At 42.8% G+C, this 23,280-nt stretch overlaps 2 protein-coding genes across 2 annotated transcripts in view; one reads left to right on the forward strand and one right to left on the reverse strand.

The window, feature by feature from the left end:
- LOC134746879 (trichohyalin-like) overlaps nucleotides 1–10,338 on the reverse strand; it is a 34,917-nt gene extending 24,579 nt beyond the window's left edge. The window contains exons 1-5 of the mRNA XM_063681454.1: nucleotides 10,166–10,338; nucleotides 9,358–9,533; nucleotides 8,664–8,867; nucleotides 8,081–8,201; nucleotides 6,689–6,859 (exon numbers count right to left, since the gene is read on the reverse strand). Coding sequence (XP_063537524.1) covers nucleotides 6,689–6,859; nucleotides 8,081–8,201; nucleotides 8,664–8,867; nucleotides 9,358–9,533; nucleotides 10,166–10,321 — 828 coding nt within the window. The 5' untranslated portion in view covers nucleotides 10,322–10,338. The remainder of the gene's footprint in view (nucleotides 1–6,688; nucleotides 6,860–8,080; nucleotides 8,202–8,663; nucleotides 8,868–9,357; nucleotides 9,534–10,165) is intronic.
- Nucleotides 10,339–11,222: 884 nt separating this feature from the next.
- Nucleotides 11,223–23,280, forward strand: part of LOC134746880 (protein transport protein Sec31A) — a 49,313-nt gene continuing 37,255 nt past the window's right edge. The window contains exons 1-6 of the mRNA XM_063681455.1: nucleotides 11,223–11,311; nucleotides 11,460–11,680; nucleotides 12,164–12,300; nucleotides 14,615–14,784; nucleotides 16,137–16,219; nucleotides 17,513–17,629. Coding sequence (XP_063537525.1) covers nucleotides 11,478–11,680; nucleotides 12,164–12,300; nucleotides 14,615–14,784; nucleotides 16,137–16,219; nucleotides 17,513–17,629 — 710 coding nt within the window. The 5' untranslated portion in view covers nucleotides 11,223–11,311; nucleotides 11,460–11,477. The remainder of the gene's footprint in view (nucleotides 11,312–11,459; nucleotides 11,681–12,163; nucleotides 12,301–14,614; nucleotides 14,785–16,136; nucleotides 16,220–17,512; nucleotides 17,630–23,280) is intronic.

The following is a 23,280-nucleotide window of genomic DNA, read 5'->3' on the forward strand; positions in this document are numbered from 1 at the left end:
GGCAGCCGCCTGAAGAACAGGTTTTTACAGAAGTCTCCGGTGATATCTTTTGAGCCTGAGAGCGTTCAAGTATATTCTGAGCTGTAGCTATAGCAGTGTTAATATGGGTCTCATTAACGTCCCGCTCTGAAAGTTCACTGTCAAGATTGTCAGAATTAGCTACTTCTATCGAAGTTTGCAGCTCGTCAAGGCGCGTGGACAACTCTATAACTTTGTTTAATCTTAAGGTCAGCTCATTGAATTTAACACCGGTTAGCACTTCATCATCTGTGATTGTTTTTAAGTAACCACGGAATTTAGAGATCTGACCCTTTATGGAGCCACGTTTAACACGTAGTTCTGCCAAAAAAGCTTCCTTTTTTGCAGCTTCAGTCATGTTGAATTATGTTTTTAGCTGAGCTATCAAGTCTAGCAATAAAATTTTAATTTAAATGCAAGTTTAAAGTTATCCACGTAAGAAAATAAAAATTGGCAAAACAGCTTACGCCCCTTATTGACTTCAACAGCTACGCAGAGGCGCCCTTGGTGTGTTGCAACAGCTTGCGGCTTCACACACTGGATAGCCTGACACGTGGTGACAGACGTGGGCGTGGCACGATGTATACGTGGCACGTGGCACGCACTTCGACAGGCCGTCCACTGAAATCGTGCAACAAATGTGCATATGCGAACACAAACCAAGGTGCAAGCAGCGGTGAAGTTAAAGAAACTGCTTAGGTCAGCGAAAGTAAAATAAAAGTGATACAATATAATTCAATTTTTTAAATAGAACACACGGTTGGGCCTTTAAGTGCAAAGAACAAAGCGTGAATGCGTGCTCAAAAGGTTTCCCCACGAAATAAAAAGGCTCATGCAATTTCACTGGTTTTTTAGCGAAGTACGTTTTTAAATTTAAAATGTTATGAAATAGCACTTCACTATAGTTTATGTGCCTAATTAAGAAAGCCCCGATAGGCCTTTAAGCAGAAATAAAGTTAACAGTTGGTATATGCTAACGTGGCTTGGGGGGTTAGAATTTACGAGTTCACACACGTTTATCACTTTGAAGAACTATTCTGAAAGTAAAACACAACTAAAGGCAATAATTAGACAATAAGCACTCTTTTAAGGTTAGATTGGAAGGGAATTCAGTGATATTTAAGTTTAAGTTGTCAACTTTGTCAAGTAAGGTTAAGTAGAGGTCAATGTACTAAGGTATTTTTTACAAATGTCAAGTTTTTGAAGTTACGTTTAATTTAAGTTGAATTTATTTTAAATTAGAAGATAAGTATTAATGTTTAAGGTAAATGGCAAGGAAAACGGGTTAGGTTGGGCACTCCCTCACGGCACTTTCCTGGATTCGCCGGCCGCCTTGTAGTAACTTGATTGCGTGCCGGACCCAGTCGCCGCTGCCTCATTTTGATGTTGATTGCGTTGATCTTGAGCTGGCGGCGCTGGCTGGCAATGTTGCTGGTTGGTGGTGGCTTGCGTCGGCGCCTGCTCCAGGCCCACAGAGTCCCAATATGGCCGCTTTCTTGTTTGTGGCACTGTAAAAATGCTTAAATATGTTCCGCGCGTGTCCTGTCACGGTCGCCAATTTATGTTAGCGCCTATTTGCGCTGTTTAAATAATACAAGGTATCACTTGAGAATTACCATTTTAATGGGTTTTATTACAATGTACAATAACTATATGTATAGGTTCTATGTCTAGGACACGCGCGTTTATCGTGGTGGTTAGATTGCAAGAGAGGGATGAGCTCGCAGCGATGCCCGAAGATGCGTCGTATGTGTGAAACTCTGGCGCTAGCATCGCGCCTTCTGGTTGGACGCCGATCCCGCCGTCTATGTTGGCATCTTGGGGCTGCAGGGCTACGTTTCCACACATCATTGGTTGGCGCTGCTAGCGGTGTTGCCACAGCGCTAACAGTCTGGCTAATGAAAGTTGAACCTGGAAAAACGCGGCAATTTCAAGAAATCTGTAGCAGGCGGCTCGTTGAAATGAAATGAAATGCGTGGAATACAAGGATTGCATAACTTTTATACTTTTTATAATTTTCATATTCTAAAAATCATTAAAAAGTATAAAATTTATGCAATCCTTGGAATCAAAGAGCCGCCTGATATGAGGATTAATGCATGTACCTAATATAGCTTTTATCTCATTTGCAGTCTACCACTCAGAACCGTCTAACTATACCTCTCGTTTTTTTATCATTAGAAAAAAGGCGAGCGATCTTAACGTGTCGTTTTATCGAAAAACACTTTGAAAATAAGTCACAACAAATATAATATACGATCATTTACATACTTTTGCTTTCATAAGTAAAATATTGCTATATTTATAAAAAAACTTGTCAATAAAAAGACACGTGGAAATGGTTTACCGTTTTTTCTAATGCTAAAAGACTAAGTATAGTTTCTAGTCATGTACAGTCAGCTGCAGAGAAAAGGCACCCCCCCTGCATACAAAGTTCTGTAAATTAGTATGGACGTGGGGTACCTTTTCTCTGCAGCTGACTGTACCAAATAGGAAATGAAAACGTTCGTGTAATATATTTTTTTAAATTTAATAATAGGGAATATTACGCGAAACTCGGCGTAGGTGGCGCCACTATCACAATCTGAGGGTCTATCGCGAAACAAGAAAATCGAACTTTCGTTATCTAACATCTCTGTCACTCTTGCGTATTCGAGCGATAAAGAGGCAGCTAGATAACGAAATTTCGGATTCGAGTTTTCCGGTAGGTCCCCTGAAAACTTGTCAAAAACCTGTTAAAGGTACAGTATGAATAAGTTACGATACGGTGCACTAAAAAAGCTAGTGCTGCACTCTGGTGGCAGAACATTGCAGTAATATCCCCTATTCCTCGTCCTTTGGAAATCTGAAATAAAAAGTTGAGTTTTGTGACCAACAATATTAATAAAAGGAACATTCATCAATGATCATTAATGTCTTTTTTATTAGGGTTCCGTACCCAAAGGGTAAAGACGGGACCCTATTACTAATACTTCGCTGTCCGTCTGTCTGTCACCAGGCTGTATCTCATGAACCGTGATAGCTAGACAGTTGAAATTTTCACAGATGATGTATTTCTGTTGCCGCTATAACAACAAATACTAAAAAGTACGGTCCCCTTGGTGCGCGCGTCCGACCCGCACTTGACCGGTTTTTAGTATTAAACTATAGTCTGGCAAACACAATCTGTCAGTAAGTAAGAACAAAGAAAACTATAGGTACAGTCGAAGGCAAAAATATCGATCCAGACAAATGGCTTAAAAATATGTGAACACGATTTTATTGTCTGAGCGTACACATATTTTTGAGACTTTGGGAATGTATATATATTTATGCCCTTGACTGTACTCATCAATTAAAATGAGACAGTCCTGGGCCAAACTATAAGAAAGCTGTAAATGTCGATAGGTTATTGATCTGAGGTCGATACATCACTATGCCAAAAATATAACCTTTCATACTTAGCAGAAAAGTTCGAAAATTTATGCAAAAATCTATATAGACTTGAATGCAAGTAATTACATAAACAATATATCGATTTCTATGTTTAGGGTCAGGTCCTATAAATTAATTTCTTCAAAATTGAACAAAACTCACCGATTAAAGGTTATCGGTTCGTGCGTATTTTATTTTCTTCCTGTATGCGATTTACAGCCCTCGATCACACAAGACATTATCACAAAGGGAACTTCAAACCATTACAAATAAAAACTCAACACGTTTTCCAACAATCTTTCAGGAATAGCAAGAATATAATTAAAATAAACCAAGATGACCGCTGAAACATCCCGAAATATTTCAACTAAAATAATACGACTATGTCAAGTTGTTACAGTTGACACCTACCTGTGAAATAACGAACTTATATTTTATTTGGCTGGATTATATTATAGAACCACATAGGACCATTTGACATTTCCCTCAGTTCATCTTATGACAATACTGAAAAAAACGAAAGGACTTGCGGATTGTTGTCTCACTCACTCATAGACAAAAAGTAATAACGTGTTGTGAATACGATATCTTTTACCAAGCTTTTATTTTTGCCCGGCTTCTTTGCTTTAGTCATTATTCTGAGGTCATAAGTTTGATAATTTGCTAGGGATGTGACTGTGTCGACTTTTTATATCGATAAATTATGCATAAGTTTATGTGCCGTGTAAAAGAATAATCACGAAATTGGCAAATTGATAATAGTCTGGCTAATGAAAGTTGAACCTGAAAAAACGCGGCAATTTCAAGAAATCTGTAGCAGGCGGCTCGTTGAAATGAAATGAAATGCGTGGAATACAAGGATTGCATAACTTTTATACTTTTTATAATTTTCATATTCTAAAAATCATTAAAAAGTATAAAAATTATGCAATCCTTGGAATCAAAGAGCCGCCTGATATGAGGATTAATGCATGTACCTAATATAGCTTTTATCTCATTTGCAGTCTACCACTCAGAACCGTCTAAATATACCTCTCGTTTTTTATCATTAGAAAGAAGGCGAGCGATCTTAACGTGTCGTTTTATCGAAAAACACTTTGAAAATAAGTCACAACAAATATAATATACGATCATTTACATACTTTTGCTTTCATAAGTAAAATATTGCTATATTTATAAAAAAACTTGTCAATAAAAAGACACGTGGAAATGGTTTACCGTTTTTTCTAATGCTAAAAGACTAAGTATAGTTTCTAGTCATGTACAGTCAGCTGCAGAGAAAAGGCACCCCCCCTGCATACAAAGTTCTGTAAATTAGTATGGACGTGGGGTACCTTTTCTCTGCAGCTGACTGTACCAAATAGGAAATGAAAACGTTCGTGTAATATATATTTTTTAATTTAATAATAGGGAATATTACGCGAAACTCGGCGTAGGTGGCGCCACTATCACAATCTGAGGGTCTATCGCGAAACAAGAAAATCGAACTTTCGTTATCTAACATCTCTGTCACTCTTGCGTATTCGAGCGATAAAGAGGCAGCTAGATAACGAAATTTCGGATTCGAGTTTTCCGGTAGGTCCCCTGAAAACTTGTCAAAAACCTGTTAAAGGTACAGTATGAATAAGTTACGATACGGTGCACTAAAAAAGCTAGTGCTGCACTCTGGTGGCAGAACATTGCAGTAATATCCCCTATTCCTCGTCCTTTGGAAATCTGAAATAAAAAGTTGAGTTTTGTGACCAACAATATTAATAAAAGGAACATACATCAATGATCATTAATGTCTTTTTTATTAGGGTTCCGTACCCAAAGGGGTTAAGACGGGACCCTATTACTAATACTTCGCTGTCCGTCTGTCTGTCACCAGGCTGTATCTCATGAACCGTGATAGCTAGACAGTTGAAATTTTCACAGATGATGTATTTTTGTTGCCGCTATAACAACAAATACTAAAAAGTACGGTCCCCTTGGTGCGCGCGTCCGACCCGCACTTGACCGGTTTTTAGTATTAAACTATAGTCTGGCAAACACAATCTGTCAGTAAGTAAGAACAAAGAAAACTATAGGTACAGTCGAAGGCAAAAATATCGATCCAGACAAATAGCTTAAAAATATGTGAACACGATTTTATTGTCTGAGCGTACACATATTTTTGAGACTTTGGGAATGTATATATATTTATGCCCTTGACTGTACTCATCAATTAAAATGAGACAGTCCTGGGCCAAACTATAAGAAAGCTGTAAATGTCGATAGGTTATTGATCTGAGGTCGATACATCACTATGCCAAAAATATAACCTTTCATACTTAGCAGAAAAGTTCGAAAATTTATGCAAAAATCTATATAGACTTGAATGCAAGTAATAATTACATAAACAATATATCGATTTCTATGTTTAGGGTCAGGTCCTATAAATGAATTTCTTCAAAATTGAACAAAACTCACCGATTAAAGGTTATCGGTTCGTGCGTATTTTATTTTCTTCCTGTATGCGATTTACAGCCCTCGATCACACAAGACATTATCACAAAGGGAACTTCAAACCATTACAAATAAAAACTCAACACGTTTTCCAACAATCTTTCAGGAATAGCAAGAATATAATTAAAATAAACCAAGATGACCGCTGAAACATCCCGAAATATTTCAACTAAAATAATACGACTATGTCAAGTTGTTACAGTTGACACCTACCTGTGAAATAACGAACTTATATTTTATTTGGCTGGATTATATTATAGAACCACATAGGACCATTTGACATTTCCCTCAGTTCATCTTATGACAATACTGAAAACAACGAAAGAACTTGCGGATTGTTGTCTCACTCACTCATAGACAAAAAGTAATAACGTGTTGTGAATACGATATCTTTTACCAAGCTTTTATTTTTGCCCGGCTTCTTTGCTTTAGTTATTATTCTGAGGAAATAATAAACTGACAGCATATAAAAAATATGCATATGTTTACACATATGTTATAACTGATGTTTTTGCTTAAGGGCCCTCCACACTCATGCGCGAATCACGGCGCGTAGCCGCGAACTTAAGTGCAGATCTGCGAAATCGACTCCACACTCGTGTTCGCGGCTTTGCTCCGCGATTCGCGCATGAGTGTGGAGCGAGCTTTACACCTCGTTCAGTTCTTTATCGGCACATGGCATTGTAGCTTGTCGTCCAGTTGGTCGCGCGCGCGCTCCTCTGCCAGCCACGCATCTAAATCATCATTATTATTGTAGCTATCTGCTTACTTCTTTTTCAGTTTTCTTCCTCAGCGCCTGGGTCCTGGCCCGCGAGCGCTGTAACACGGCGATCAGCTTGTCGTCCAGTTCGTCCCGAGCGCGCTCCTCAGCCCGTCGGACGTCTAATTCGGCCTTAGACTGTTTCATGTCGGCGAGGATTCGGGCTTTTTCGGCTTTGTTCTGACAGGGCAAATAGATAAGTATGAATTGACTGTGTCTAAAACCAACCATATTTTATGAAAGAGCTATCCAAACGAATACATTACTTACCTACCTGATATTTAACAATTGAGGGTACCTATAATCATCATACTTAGTGCTAGTTCTGCATAGATTTTATAGTGACTAAGTTTGGAAGCACCGCCATAATCAACCGTCGTGACAGAAACCGAATGAAAAATTCGGTCCGTGCGGCGAGTCAAACAAAATATACTGCATTCGGGATGACGTCATTCGTTTTTTTTAGGGTTCCGTACCCAAGGCTGAAAACGGGACCCCATTACTAAGACTTCGCTGTCCGTCTGTCCGTCCGTCTGTCACCAGGCCCGTCATCAACCGGGCGGGCGGGCGGTGGGTCTCATGAACCGTGATAGCTAGACAGTTGAAATTTTCACAGATGATGTATTTCTATTGCCGCTATATGTAACAACAAAATACTAAAAACAGAATAAAATAAATATTTAAGTGCGGCTCCCATACAACAAACGTGTTTTTTTTGCGTTATGGTACGGAACCCTTCGTGCACGAGTCGGACTCGCACTTGGCCGGTTTTTTCGTTCCACCCGAACGCGCGGCTGCGCTTTGGAACGAACGTCAAAGTCCCTCCACACTCGTGCGCGAATCGCGGCGCGAAGCCGCGAACGCGAGTGTGGATTCTAGTTCGCTAATCAGCGAAATCGACTCCACACTTGCGTTCGCGGCTTCGCGCCGCGTAGTCTGGAGCGGGCTTCAGGTATTTTTCCCGTTCAGAAAAATACAGAACGGCCTGGTCGAACATTTTGTATGAAAAAAGTGCATTCATGTTTCCGAATCTTTATTCCCAGTTCGGATTCTTGATCAGGAAACCGAACGTATATGGCCAGCCTAATGTGGGGGATCCTAATTTGGCACAAAAAAAGTCAAGGTCGTGTGTTCAAGCCTCCTTATTGAGGCTGGCTGCAGCGCAGACGCACGGAATTTTTACCCGGTTTCCGTACGGAATAACATGTGTGAACGGGACGTCGCTCCACACATGCATAGCGTTGTCTCGCTTGCACATGTCATTCCGTACGGAAAATTCCGTGCGTCTGCGGCCAGGGTGACGCTCAACAGTTACTTAATATATTAGCTCTGATTAGGAAAAAATACAAAAAGAGGGTCACAGACTTTGTATCTCCTACACTATCAAATTAAGGGACTCACGAAATTGCGCTCAAATTCGCTAAGTGCTTCCATCTGTTCGTTGGCCTTCATGTTGTCTACGATCTGATAATTCAGCTCCGTTTCGTGCTCCGTACGATTGCGCTCAGCCACTTCGTGGGCCCTGTGTTGAACATAACGTCACCATTAGAGATCCTTTCCCTAAAGCTCCCTCCACACTCGAGTTCGCGGCTTCGCGCCGCGTAGTCTGGAGCGGACTTAACATGGCTTAAGGACGAGATGCTATCGTAACATGTGCGGTTTTACGCCGTATCTGATTATAAATTCTACAATTCTAGCTTAGTCCGTTATCGTGGTCACTTACAAGGTCCCTCCACACTCGTGCGCGAATCGCGGCGCGAAGCCGCGTAGTCTGGAGCGCGCTTTAGCCCTTTTTCTAGTGACAATATTGGCTTGCCAGACTATATACATAAGTACCATCCTCAATCAAAAGGTTACTTTAATGTCGGTTGTCAATAAGGCGCTATTTCCATATAGCTTCAATCATGCTTCAATTTGAAATCAACTTATCGACAACCGACAATTTGGTTAAAAAAGTCATATATGTAGTATAGAGTTTACTCACTGTTCCAAAATCTCTTTCTGGTGCTGTTTATTAACTTCGAAACGACTTTGACGCCTCGTTTTCATGAGAGCGTGCCACTCGGCCGCGCGGCGGATGATTTCGTCGTCGTCTTTCCTCTTCTGCTCTCTCTCTTCCCGCATTCGCTCGCCTTTAAACTTGAGCTGTTCTTGCTGCTCTTTCTGTACGCAGGTCTCTATAACTGCACTGAAATAGCATAAAAATATACTTTAATCTGATTTGGCTGAAACTTGAATTAATTGAATCCTCAGTTAAAATCTGGCATTAAATGAATCCATAGGGGTCCTGTTTAAAATTATGAGGTACTCGGACACCGGACAGTTTGTGCTGAGAGAGATAGAGAAAGGTATAGGTTAATTCCCTTTCGCTCTTACCAGCAAGATAGCAGAAAATTTCCCGCGACCGGATAGATCTATAAGCTAGACTTACTAGATTCATGGCTAGACTAGACTGGCAATGGCAAACCAATTTACCAGTAAAAAGGCGCGTAAGGAAAATTTGGTGCGGGAGGTCCAACCACCACGAAGCATATACATTTTTCAAACGTTGCGCCTTTTTCTAGCGACAATTGGTCTGCTAGTTATAATAATCATATTGCTTGACAGAGATATCTGTTGTGGTTTTCCTGGGGAACATGAACATACAAATCTTTTCGCAAAATTTGGTGTTGTCTTACCGGAGAAACATCTTCGGCGCGTCCTTATTCTTGAATATGGTGTCACGTGCACTGTACATGAGACGCGCCTGTTCATCGCGTTTATTTCGCATGTACTTCTTGTAGAATTTGGTGTTGGCCTGCTCGGCGGCCTCAACGCGTGCGCGTCGCAACTCCTCGTTACGTTTGTTCACATTCTGAAAGATTAAGTTACGAGAATAGTGCGAACTGTTTCTTGTTTTGAACTTTGAACATCTCTAAAACGGTATTAAGCCCACTCTAGACTACGTGGCACGAAGCCGCGAACGTGAATTGCGTGAATGTGGAGTCGATTTCGCTGATTAGCGAACTAGACTCCACACTCGCGTTCGCGGCTTCAGATACAGATACAGATAGTTTATTCATAACGCCAAGTTACATGTCATCAGGTAATAGGTACATATTCAATTTAACTGTTACACATTTTAATTGGTACATTCAATTTAACACATTTAATTTAACACGGAATGACTTCGCGCTATGATTCGCGCATGAGTGTGGAGGGCCTGTTAAGATTGATATAAAACGAAGCGCGACTAGACTCGAGGACCCGAGTCTTGAGATGATGGATGATGGAACGGCGGTAAAGGTTTGAACTTTGAACAATCACTGACCCTAGGTCGAGTCGAGTTTTATATGTTGAGCCCTGAAACGTGTTATTAACAGTTAGATATTACGTTATCAGCGCCTCAGAAAGAGATTGAGAGCAATGACAGGTTGCGTTTTATAAAGGCCTCTAGGTACTTTATAAAACGCGACCGCTAGTCGTAGGTACTTTCCTTAGACTCACCTCGAAAGAATTGGGCCACTCGCGAGTCATGTGTGAGCTCTGCTCGTTCAGACGTTTAACATACTCGCTCTGGCGCGCCGCATCCTTGTTCTCCCGACTGCCGTCCGTCCATGAGACCAGTTTGTCGAACTCCGCTTGAGATAATACCAGCGGCATGGTTCTGGAAGGAAAAAAAAACCTGATTATATCTTTTTAAATATATATAGGAAGAAATTTAGATAGGAAGGATTGCTCTGAAGCCTCTGAAGGACTGTTCTAAGTGCTTATAAAAGAGATGAGGATATAATCAGAAAATTAACCACTAGACTTGGAAAGCAGAGTCCGCGCGACTCATTAATTTTTTCATACAGGAATATAAAAGGGCGCAGCGTGAGAAGGCCCCAGACTAGATGGACCGATGATCTGGTTAAAGTCGCGGGAAACCATTGGTTGAGGGCAGGAAATGACCGTTCGTTGTGGAGATCCTTGGGGGAGGCCTTTATCCAGCAGTGGACGTCTTTCGGCTGAGATGAAGATGATGATGAAAAGGGTGCTTACACGTCTTTGTTTTGTTTCTTTCCAGTCAAACGCTTATAGGTGTCTCAATGTCTTGTACATATTTACAAATTCTTACGATGTTTGTTTTTACTTCTTTTCTTTTGTCAGGATCACTGACATAATAAATATTCTATGAGCAAAATGGTCATAAGTATAGCAAGCAGGTTGCAATACAAATTAGTAGCTATTCTAATTATTCAAGAAAATAATTGTGAATTTAGAAAATAATTAAAATAAAAGTTTGTAGACAAACCAAAACCCAAAAAGATGTACTGTTGCCTTAGTTGCCTAGGAGATTTAAATAGCAGTGTTGGCAAATTTTGTGTGCGTGTTAGTAGATTTTAAGAAACTAAATTTATTAAAGTAAATAAATAAATGTGGCATCCTATCCAACATGAGATTTTTTTAAATACATAAGCGGGCCCATAAGAGTGTTTGTCTTTATTTATATTAAGCCATTTTTAAACACACGCTATAACGAAACGCAACATCTTCAGCCATCTGTCAAACTGACAGCGTATTTAATCATAGTTAATATACGTCAGCCACGTTGGAACTGCCAACTCGGTGTTTTTATGATAAATATTTTATTTTTGTCATCTAAATACCGTAAGTTTCACATAAGCTGCATTTTTTATTGCTTCAGAAATCTTTAACAATGCTTTGGACACGTGCCACTGTTGTTTTTTCGGTTTTGCGCGTCATAAAAGTGGTGACATAATTGTCTGAAGTAGTGGTTGTGTTTGGTTTGTTTTAGCGGCGTTGGCGAGTGAGCATGAAGATCAAGGAGCTGAAGCGGACGGTGAACGTGAGCTGGTCGCCGGCGGAGCAGGCGCCGGTGCTGCTGGCGGCCGGCTCGGCAGCGCAGCAGGTTGACGCGTCCTTCAGCAGCTCAGCGCAGTTGGACCTGTATTCCTTGAATTTGGAGGACCCTGGACTCGATTTGGAACTAAAAGCCAGTCTGCAAACGCAGCATAAGTGAGTTATTTCGATCTTGTTGTAAAGAAATCTGCTTGCAGTTTATTTGCATTGCAATTTCACTTCTTATTAGTTAAATATCTTATAAGAAAAGGTTAGTGATATCGAGATACCAAAAGTCTTTAAAAAAGTCATGCTTTATTGAATGTAATTGATTATCTAGCATCCAGATTTATTATTATTTATTGACAGTGCAATACCAATATGCTTAATTGCTGACCAATTAAATACTATTTTCATAAACAATTACCACATCATTTATCAACCTCTTTAATTAAACGATTACAATAAATACAACCATCATCCTGTGTGCAAAATTACGTTATTTTTACGATCATGTATAAAGTAGTGGCTCTGTGAGGTATGCCGCGCCCGTACGTACAAAATGACATACTACTCTGTCATGACGCCCAACATTCCTCAGCCGTGCACGGAATTCGCGCGCAGACAGTACATAAATTTATATTTTTTATATATTTCCAGATTTCAAAAGCTAGTATGGTCAGGAGCAGGTGTCATTGTGGGGGGCTGTGATGGTGGTCTCCTAGAGTTCTACAGTGCTGACAGGCTGCTCAAGAATGCTGAAAACCCACTGCTGGGCAGCAACACTAAACACAACAGTAAGTATTGAAATTATTTTAAACGGGTTACTCACATATCACAAAGTTTACTAAATGCTCGACATTTTTCGATATAATTTTCGAGGGTCTTCTTCGTGGAGCAACAACTCGTCGTGCGCTCGGTCAGTTACGGCTGTGCAGTAAAATTGTTGCTCCGAGAAGAAGATCCTCAAAAATTGGATCAAAACATGTCAAGTGTTTATTGAACTCAACCTAGTAACTGGTTTAAGATATAGAATCGTATAAATTTTTTGGAGTCTCACGGGAGTTTTATAGTTAAACAATGGTAAGTTTGGAAAAAAGTATGGGTTTCCTGCAATTTTTTTTTTTACAAATTATGCGATGTGTGGTTCCAATTTTGCAGTTTTTTAAACATATTGTCTTTTTTTTGTGTACTCATTGTTTCATTTTATTAAAAATAATCCGTCTGCACAAAGTTAAAAGTGTTTGAATCTGAGCAGTTACTAAAAAAACATGTCTATTCTAAATGTGCAGTTCAGTGATAGTGTCCAAGTTATATCGCGCCTGATAAGAAGTGAGCATTATTGGCCGACAACGGTTGTTTACATTTTTAAATAAATTAGAACGATCAATGAACTGATAATATTTTACTCTTGAAGTTTTTGTATTATTACAAACGATCAGGTTAAATCTTAAGTTCAGCTTTGGCAATACATTGACAATTTAATTATAATATATAATAAAAAAATTAAAGGTACAAAACGTACAAGAGGTCCAAAAGTAAAGTACAAAAGGTCGTACGCGAGTGGAATATATTACCCGAAGCAGTGATATGTGCTCCTTCAGTGAACACTTTTAAAAACAGACTTTACAAACACTTAAAACAACTAACCAAATAAACACTAATTGTTTAAAAAAAACAAGTGCAGTGATATACACGCATCAGCAAACCATTTGTCACAGCAAATGTTTAGTTATTAAGTTACAGATATAAGGTTAAGGTTATAGATATAATGTTTATAGGTTAAGTAACTTTTTGATATTGTGTTTTCTGTATTCGCTGTTGTGGCAATAAATACATATTCATTCATTCATTCATATTCATCAGCTTTCAGCTGCTAGTGTATTAAACAATATAATAACATACTGATTTAAACTAACGCGATTTTCACTCATAATTTTAAAACTAACACGGGGCTACTTACGTTTATTTATGGCCTGACGTTTCGAACGTGACGTTACGTTCGTGGTCACAGGCAGACTGGCAAGGAATTTCAACATCTTGCCGCGCGGGTTTTGCGACCTACCCGCACTTGATCTTGATTATTAACTTGTACGCTAGGGTTGTCACGTTGCCTACACACAACACTCACGACATCCGATGGTATGTGGTGGGATGTTTTTTCCTCCTTCTATCTATCTATCTATCTAGCCCTTTTATTCTGAGCTAGAGTATGTCCCGTAGCTCAGTGTGCCGCTTGGCAAAGGCCTCCTCTAGCTCTTTCCATTGAGGTCTGTCGTGGGCCACTCTTCTCCAGTTCGGGCCCGCTGTGAGTTTGAGTTCATCCTCCCATCTTGTTCGGGGTCTCCTCTGGCCCCGTGTACAACCTCTTGGATACCAATCTGTTACCATTTTGCTCCATTTTTCCCGCCTGTCTCTCAACATGTGGCCAGTCCATCTCCACTTCTGCTGATCTATTTTAGTGAGTATGTCGGTCACTTTTGTTTTTTTCCTCCTTACATTTGCTAATTACTGGATTCCACGAAGACGAAATCCCCTATGTACGCGATTAAGTCTTGGTTAGTTTTAAAATGATGAATATAATAACAATAATAAAACACAACCGACTATAGCAGGCAGTGTCATTATCATTACCTCATGCTGCAAAGTGCATAAAAATGTTCACTATGTTTCAACCTTTCTTAAAATATTTCAAGTACCATTTCTTTTATCTCATTAAGCCGCTCCACACTCTCGACAAAACTACACGAGACTTGCCGAATACGAGAGTGTAGAGTGAGTATGCGTCTATGTTCGTATGCATTTAGTGTGCGACTGACGGGAGCGCGCCGAGATAGTTTCGCGCTAACATAAAAGTTCACGAGACCTCTTTGATGTTGGCCATTTTACCGACACGAAATGGAGACAACACGAATATACGCGAGACAACACGAACATAGACGAATACTCACTCTACACTCGTATTCGGCAAGTCTTGTGTAGTTTTGTCGAGTGTGGAGCGAGCTTTATGTTTTCTAATATAATAAATTCAATCAAACAGTACAACTGGGTTCAAACTGTTCAAAGCACAAGGCCATCACATTTCAGATTTTTTTGTGTCTTGTCCCACAGATCATGTGTCAGCATTGGATATAAACCCTTATCAGAAGAACCTCCTGGCCTCCGGAGCCTCTGACAGCGAGATCTTCATCTGGGACCTGAACAACACAAGCCAACCAATGGCTCCAGGCAACAAGAGCCAGCCGTTGGATCATGTGCAAGCTCTGGCCTGGAATCAGCAGGTGAGATCCATTAGCAGAACCTTGCCTCCAGAGGGTCTGTGGCTCCTGGTCTCCAAAGCCTCTGACAGTGACATCTTCGTCTGGGACCTAAACAACACAAGCCAACCCATGGCTCCGGGCAACAAGAGTCAGCTGTTGGATCATGTGCAAGCTCTGGCCCGGAATCAGCAGGTGGGATCCATTAGCAGAACCTTTCCTCCAGAGCAGGGATGTTACAGATGCCGATTTTTTGCGGATGCGGATTTTTAAAGGCTCACATCCGCGGATGCGGATGCCGATGTCGAGATTAGGTACATGAAAAACGCCAAATATTACACTTTAGTAATTTTCATTTAAAAAAAACGAAACTTAGTATTTGAACAAGAATATAGGTGCCCCACTATCGCATTACTATACTAAAGTCCAAATAAAACAAACTTTTGACTTCTTGTCGCTGTCCGTCATAGGCTAAAGTGCTCGATCGACAAATCACAAAAACGAAACTAGATTCCTATTGGCTAATGATGACGAAATTACCTAGCACTTACGCCGCCGCTAAGACGTTCTCGTTGCACCTACCTGTTCCACATCCGCATCCGCATTAAGCTCCGCATCGATTTTATGCGGATGCGGATGTTGAAAATAATGCGGAGGTTCTACTCCAGAGGGTCTGGGGCTCCTGGTCTCCGAAGCCTCTGACATTGAGATCTTCACCTGGGACCTGAACAACACCAGTCAACCCATGGCTCCGGGCAACAAGACCCAGCCGCTGGACCATGTGCATGGAATCAGCAGATGAAATATATGAGTTTGATCAAAATGGGGCAGTTTTATATGAAACATTCAAGAGGTTAAGCACTGCCTTTTTTAAATAGTAATACTACTCATTGTTTCAAATTTTATATTTGTCAAATTATTACAAAAAGACAATTTTTAGGGTTCCGTACCCAAAGCGTAAAAACGGGACCCTTTTACTAAGACTCCACTGTCCGTCTGTCTGTCTGTCTGTCTGTATGCCACCAGGCTGTATCTCATGAACCGTGATAGCTAGACAGTTGAAATTTTCACAGATGATGTATTTCTGTTGCCGCTATAACAACAAATACTAAAAACAGAATAAAATAAATATTTAAGTGCGGCTCCAACACAACAAACGTGATTTTTTGCCGTTTTTTGCGTAATGGTACGGAACCCTTCGTGCGCGAGTCCGACTCGCACTTGGCCGGTTTTTTTAAATAAACATGGCAAGAAATTTAAATGCTACAAGCAATATAATTTATTTGCTTTCACTAGTAGCATAGCCAGCATTACATCCTCATTCGGCAGTTGGTTGCTTTTACTTTTTGTAATAATTTTGTGTCATTTTCAATAAGGTGCAACACATTCTTGGTTCAACCTTTGCGTCCAGATGCGTCGTGTGGGATCTGCGGAAAAACGAGCCTATTATGAAATTAAGGTGAGGCTTCTTTCTGTAACATACATATTTTAACTGTCAACATTTTAGTAAATATTTTTTAATTATGCTGACTAATCTAGAGGTTACTTAACTGAGGCCTTTATTATGAATTTATTGTGGTTGTGATAAGTTATTAAAACTTCAATACTTACACTAAATTTAGTCTCAAAACTAAGCTAATTTCTACTACAAAACACCCGCGCAACTAGTTTACCGACCAGTCATAGCACTTGACGACTTCTGGCTTGCCTCATTCGAGAAAGTTGAGCTCTTTATCGTACAGAATTTAAAGAAAAATCAGACCATTTGGTAATTAATCAGATAATTTGAATTATCTTCAATGAAATCACTATAGCAGTTAGAAAAGCCATTTCTAGGATGAAAAATCACAAAGCGAGTGGACCGGACGACATACCAGCCGAAGTTTGGAAAACCCTCAAAGACGGGGAGGTGTGGCTATGTGAACTTTTCAACAACATCCTTAGAAATGAAAGAATGCCTGATACGTGGCGTATAAGCACGCTTGTTCCTTTCTATAAAAACAAAGGGAATGTTCGGGACTGTCGAAATTTCCGTGGGATAAAACTGACGTCACACACACTAAAAATTAGGGAAAGCCTGAGCGAACGCCTATTAAACGTCATCACAATAACTGATAATCAGTTTGGGTTTACACCGGGAAAGAGTACCACAGATGCGATTCATGCTATAAGATTAGTAATGTAAAAAGCCCGTGAAAATAAGGAGAACGTGATGATGGCCTTTATATAGGTAGATCTTGAAAAGGCCTTCGACCGTGTACCGAGAATGATCATATGGCGAGCCTTAAGAGCTCACGGTGTCCATGAATGCTATGTTCGACTTATAAGGGACATGTATACGGATGTACAAACAAGGGTTAGAAGCCCAGCGGGAATTTCGGAGAGCTTTAATATAAAAGTAGGTGTACACCAAGGTAGCGCACTAAGCCCATTACTCTTCAATGTAGTGATGAACTATCTGATTGCAAAAATACAAAACCCAACACCGTGGAACCTCTTGTATGCCGATGGTGTAGTGTTAATATCGAAAGACCCACACGCACTTCAGGAAAACCTCGAACAATGGAGAGAGTCACTAGAAACTAATGGATTGCGCATCAGTAGAACAAAAACCGAATACATGATCTGCAATTTCAACCCAAATAGTCCCATAAACGCTACTATAAAGCTCGACGGCATAAACCTTCCGCAAGTAAAAACCTTCAAATACCTGTAAAATGATGGTGGTATAATATGTATGTCTGTGTGTCAGTGACAACGTGTCCCGCACCCGCTGGCGCGCGCTGGCGTGGCACCCCGGCGTGGCGACGCAGCTGTGTGTGGCCTCCGAGGACGACGCCGCTCCCGTTGTTCAGCTCTGGGACCTCAGGTATTTATATATAGATGTCTGTGTGTCAGTGACAACGTGTCCCGCACCCGCTGGCGCGCGCTGGCGTGGCACCCCGGCGTGGCGACGCAGCTGTGTGTGGCCTCCGAGGACGACGCCGCTCCCGTTGTTCAGCTCTGGGACCTCAGGTATTTATATATAGATGTCTGTGTGTCAGTGACAACGTGTCCCGCACCCGCTGGCGCGCGCTGGCGTGGCACCCCGGCGTGGCGACGCAGCTGTGTGTGGCCTCCGAGGACGACGCCGCTCCCGTTGTTCAGCTCTGGGACCTCAGGTATTTATATATAGATGTCTGTGTGTCAGTCACAACGTGTCCCGCACCCGCTGGCGCGCGCTGGCGTGGCACCCCGGCGTGGCGACGCAGCTGTGTGTGGCCTCCGAGGACGACGCCGCTCCCGTTGTTCAGCTCTGGGACCTCAGGTATTTATATATAGATGTCTGTGTGTCAGTGACAACGTGTCCCGCACCCGCTGGCGCGCGCTGGCGTGGCACCCCGGCGTGGCGACGCAGCTGTGTGTGGCCTCCGAGGACGACGCCGCTCCCGTTGTTCAGCTCTGGGACCTCAGGTATTTATATATAGATGTCTGTGTGTCAGTGACAACGTGTCCCGCACCCGCTGGCGCGCGCTGGCGTGGCACCCCGGCGTGGCGACGCAGCTGTGTGTGGCCTCCGAGGACGACGCCGCTCCCGTTGTTCAGCTCTGGGACCTCAGGTATTTATATATAGATGTCTGTGTGTCAGTGACAACGTGTCCCGCACCCGCTGGCGCGCGCTGGCGTGGCACCCCGGCGTGGCGACGCAGCTGTGTGTGGCCTCCGAGGACGACGCCGCTCCCGTTGTTCAGCTCTGGGACCTCAGGTATTTATATATAGATGTCTGTGTGTCAGTGACAACGTGTCCCGCACCCGCTGGCGCGCGCTGGCGTGGCACCCCGGCGTGGCGACGCAGCTGTGTGTGGCCTCCGAGGACGACGCCGCTCCCGTTGTTCAGCTCTGGGACCTCAGGTATTTATATATAGATGTCTGTGTGTCAGTCACAACGTGTCCCGCACCCGCTGGCGCGCGCTGGCGTGGCACCCCGGCGTGGCGACGCAGCTGTGTGTGGCCTCCGAGGACGACGCCGCTCCCGTTGTTCAGCTCTGGGACCTCAGGTATTTATATATAGATGTCTGTGTGTCAGTGACAACGTGTCCCGCACCCGCTGGCGCGCGCTGGCGTGGCACCCCGGCGTGGCGACGCAGCTGTGTGTGGCCTCCGAGGACGACGCCGCTCCCGTTGTTCAGCTCTGGGACCTCAGGTATTTATATATAGATGTCTGTGTGTCAGTCACAACGTGTCCCGCACCCGCTGGCGCGCGCTGGCGTGGCACCCCGGCGTGGCGACGCAGCTGTGTGTGGCCTCCGAGGACGACGCCGCTCCCGTTGTTCAGCTCTGGGACCTCAGGTATTTATATATAGATGTCTGTGTGTCAGTGACAACGTGTCCCGCACCCGCTGGCGCGCGCTGGCGTGGCACCCCGGCGTGGCGACGCAGCTGTGTGTGGCCTCCGAGGACGACGCCGCTCCCGTTGTTCAGCTCTGGGACCTCAGGTATTTATATATAGATGTCTGTGTGTCAGTGACAACGTGTCCCGCACCCGCTGGCGCGCGCTGGCGTGGCACCCCGGCGTGGCGACGCAGCTGTGTGTGGCCTCCGAGGACGACGCCGCTCCCGTTGTTCAGCTCTGGGACCTCAGGTATTTATATATAGATGTCTGTGTGTCAGTGACAACGTGTCCCGCACCCGCTGGCGCGCGCTGGCGTGGCACCCCGGCGTGGCGACGCAGCTGTGTGTGGCCTCCGAGGACGACGCCGCTCCCGTTGTTCAGCTCTGGGACCTCAGGTATTTATATATAGATGTCTGTGTGTCAGTCACAACGTGTCCCGCACCCGCTGGCGCGCGCTGGCGTGGCACCCCGGCGTGGCGACGCAGCTGTGTGTGGCCTCCGAGGACGACGCCGCTCCCGTTGTTCAGCTCTGGGACCTCAGGTATTTATATATAGATGTCTGTGTGTCAGTGACAACGTGTCCCGCACCCGCTGGCGCGCGCTGGCGTGGCACCCCGGCGTGGCGACGCAGCTGTGTGTGGCCTCCGAGGACGACGCCGCTCCCGTTGTTCAGCTCTGGGACCTCAGGTATTTATATATAGATGTCTGTGTGTCAGTCACAACGTGTCCCGCACCCGCTGGCGCGCGCTGGCGTGGCACCCCGGCGTGGCGACGCAGCTGTGTGTGGCCTCCGAGGACGACGCCGCTCCCGTTGTTCAGCTCTGGGACCTCAGGTATTTATATATAGATGTCTGTGTGTCAGTGACAACGTGTCCCGCACCCGCTGGCGCGCGCTGGCGTGGCACCCCGGCGTGGCGACGCAGCTGTGTGTGGCCTCCGAGGACGACGCCGCTCCCGTTGTTCAGCTCTGGGACCTCAGGTATTTTTTTTTTTTTTTTTTTTTTTTAATTTATTTAGGAAACAAACAGTCACATACAGATAAGTTTAAACTTGCAGATATACAATAAGACCTATAGTTCCATTAATTATAACATACTGATATTGACAACAAGTAGAAACAGGGCCTGTTCGGCACTACCTATAAATAGGAAGATACACAGAAGTAACAATTGGATACACAACTAATAAAGTACCTAAGTATCAAACATGCTTACAAACATACATACGTTACATAAGACTATAGAACAATTACAATTATTTTTTTTTTTTTTTAAACAAAGACTGCTATGGAAAAAGTAAGCTCCGCAGACCACTACTATATTTACCGAAAGACAATGAGAAGATATCTAGATTTATGAAATTAACATTGTAATCATGACAGGCTCGTCTAAAAAAAGTATTTTTGGCGAAATTAGATCTACAAAAATCGATATGGAATGTTTGGGGGTGGCGCGTGGGAATACGAGGCAATTTAAAGACAATTTTTTCAAGAAGAGTGGAAGAATCAGTAAGGCCATTTAAGAGTTTATACAGAAACATTTGGTCTATATAAACACGTCGTGTATCTAGTGGCCCTAGACTACGACGGTGTGTGCTATTCTCTGACATATTCAGACCGTGGCGGAAATTGAGCGACTTTAACAGCTTTTTTTGGATTCTTTCAATTCTTTTTATGTGAACGGTATATTGAGGGGTCCAGACGACGCTACCGAACTCTAAAATGCTGCGAACGTAAGAGGAGTATAATACTTTTAGGGTGTTTGGATCTTTAAATGGTTGAGATAGTCTAAGTATCAGGCCCAATTTCTTGTAGGCCCTCTCGGAGATGTGGTCTATGTGTGAAATGAAGTTAAGCTTAGAATCCAAAATAATACCAAGATCTCGGACCTTGGTGATTCTATTTATGATCTTTCCTGAAAAACTATAATTGAAAAGAAGGGGACTTTGTTTATGAGTGAAAGTAATACAGTTGCATTTATCAGGGTTCAGAAGCAATTGGTTATAACCGCAATATGCGGCAAAGCTATCAAGATCGCGTTGCATGTCCAGGCAGTCGTTCTTTGTTTTTATGATTTTGAAAATTTTTGTATCGTCTGCATAAACTAGATGTCTTGAACTAGAAAACGATGAACCCATGTCGTTTACATATATGATAAATAAAAGCGGTCCTAAATGAGAGCCTTGAGGGACCCCTGAATCAATGGTTAAGTATCTGGAAGTATAGCCTCTTAGTGATACTGCCTGGCATCGGTTCTGGATGTAGGATTCAATCCACCTGTAGAGGTCTCCGTGTATACCGAGTTCGTATAATTTGTGTAGTAACATAGTGTGATTAATTTTATCAAAAGCTTTTGAGAAATCGGTATACACGGCGTCAACCTGATGACCGTTGCCAATAGCGTTCAAAATAAAATCAGTGAAGGTAATAAGATTGGTGTCAACACTACGGCCACGAAGAAAACCGTGTTGGTCAGGGGAAATTATACGAATGATACAATTTGTCAGTTCGGATGTAACAATTTTTTCTAATATTTTGCCAAAAATGCATAATTTAGATATGGGTCTATACTGTGTAACATCATGTTTATCTCCGCTTTTATGTATTGGTGTTATTAAAGCCGTTTTCCAAACAGACGGGAAACAACCCTCGGATAACGATTTACGGAAAATAATAGTAAGAGGAGTAGCCAATTCCTTGCTACAGCGAGAGATTAAGATTGGATGAATACGGTCAAGTCCCGCTCCCTTATTTGTGTTAACCTGTTGGAGATGTTTAACAACGAGTTTATTATTTATGTTAATCGAAGAGATATCTACCGGGCTATTGTTAGTACGAGAATTTGGAGAAACAGAGTACGCGATACCTTTAACAAAAACTGAGTGGAAATAATCGTTGAAATAATTAGCTACTGTCTCACTGTCAGTTGAGGAATTGCCTCCATAATACATACAGTCTGGGGTTTTATTTGCGGAAAACTTTGATTTAATGAAAGACCAAAAATATTTAGGACACTTACGGATATTTTTCTCAGCAAAAGATATGTATGAATTATAGCAATCCAGTTCCATTTTGTGCTCTCTTGTTCTTAACAGCTTGAATGCAAGATAGTCTAAAGGATTTTTGTAAGTTTTCCACCTGGTGTGAATTTTACGCTTTTCTCGACCTAATTTCACTAATGCCCGGGTGTACCAAGGGGGACGATTACTAGAGCAGTTTGTCTTACTGAGAGGAACGTACTTTTTAATAAGAGTATTTAAGATTGAGTAAAAATGAGTAGTAGCCTGTTCAGTATTCATATATTGCATTGGGGTCCAGTCAGTAGAAGAAAGAGCGTCACGTATTTTTTCGTAATTTGCAGCATAAAAAAGTAATTTCTCTCTAGGAGGATCATACGCGGCCGAAAGAAAAGGAAGCTTGATGTTAATGTCGAGAGATTTGTGATGGGAGTCCTCAGGGGTTAGTGGTGTCGTACAATGCGTAACAGAGCAAGACAAATCGCTTAACACCAGGTCCAAGATCCGATTGTTTACATTCGAGCACCCGTTAAGTTGTTTTAAACCCGAGAGGTTTAAGAAATCGGAGATTAAGGTTGCAGTCGTATTGTTGTTTGTGTCAATAACTAAACTTCCATTAAGAAGCGTCCAAATGGCATGACTAATATTAAAATCGCCTAGAATTATGTAACTATCGTTCGGATTACTAATTATAAAATCGGACGCAGAGTCAAAAAAGGATTGCAAGTCGGAATAATGTTCACCGCCGTGAGGGAAATAACAACAAGCAATAAATAACTTAGCCCGATGCGCGGCAGCGCCGGGCGGGCGCGTCCGCGGCGGCGGCGCGACGGTGCCGGCGCGTTCGATGCTCAGCCACAGCTCCTCCCGGCGCGGGCCGGAGCGCAGCTCGGGGCGCTCGCGCACCGCCAGGCCGCGCCCGCGGCGCACCGCCACCAGCACGCCGCCGCCCCGCCCCGCGCCGTCGCCGCGCGCCGAGCACCGGTCGTGGCGGTAAACGGCATAATCATTCCAGAAATACTCAGCATCGTTAAAGTCACTCGTCAACCACGTCTCTGTCAGGCATATAATATCATAATCGGCTTTCAAAACGTTTGCCAGAAAATAATGCGATTTAGTTCGCAACCCCCTAA

Source organism: Cydia strobilella, chromosome 13 (genome assembly GCF_947568885.1).
Source record: "Cydia strobilella chromosome 13, ilCydStro3.1, whole genome shotgun sequence".
NCBI classification, from domain to species: domain Eukaryota; kingdom Metazoa; phylum Arthropoda; class Insecta; order Lepidoptera; family Tortricidae; genus Cydia; species Cydia strobilella.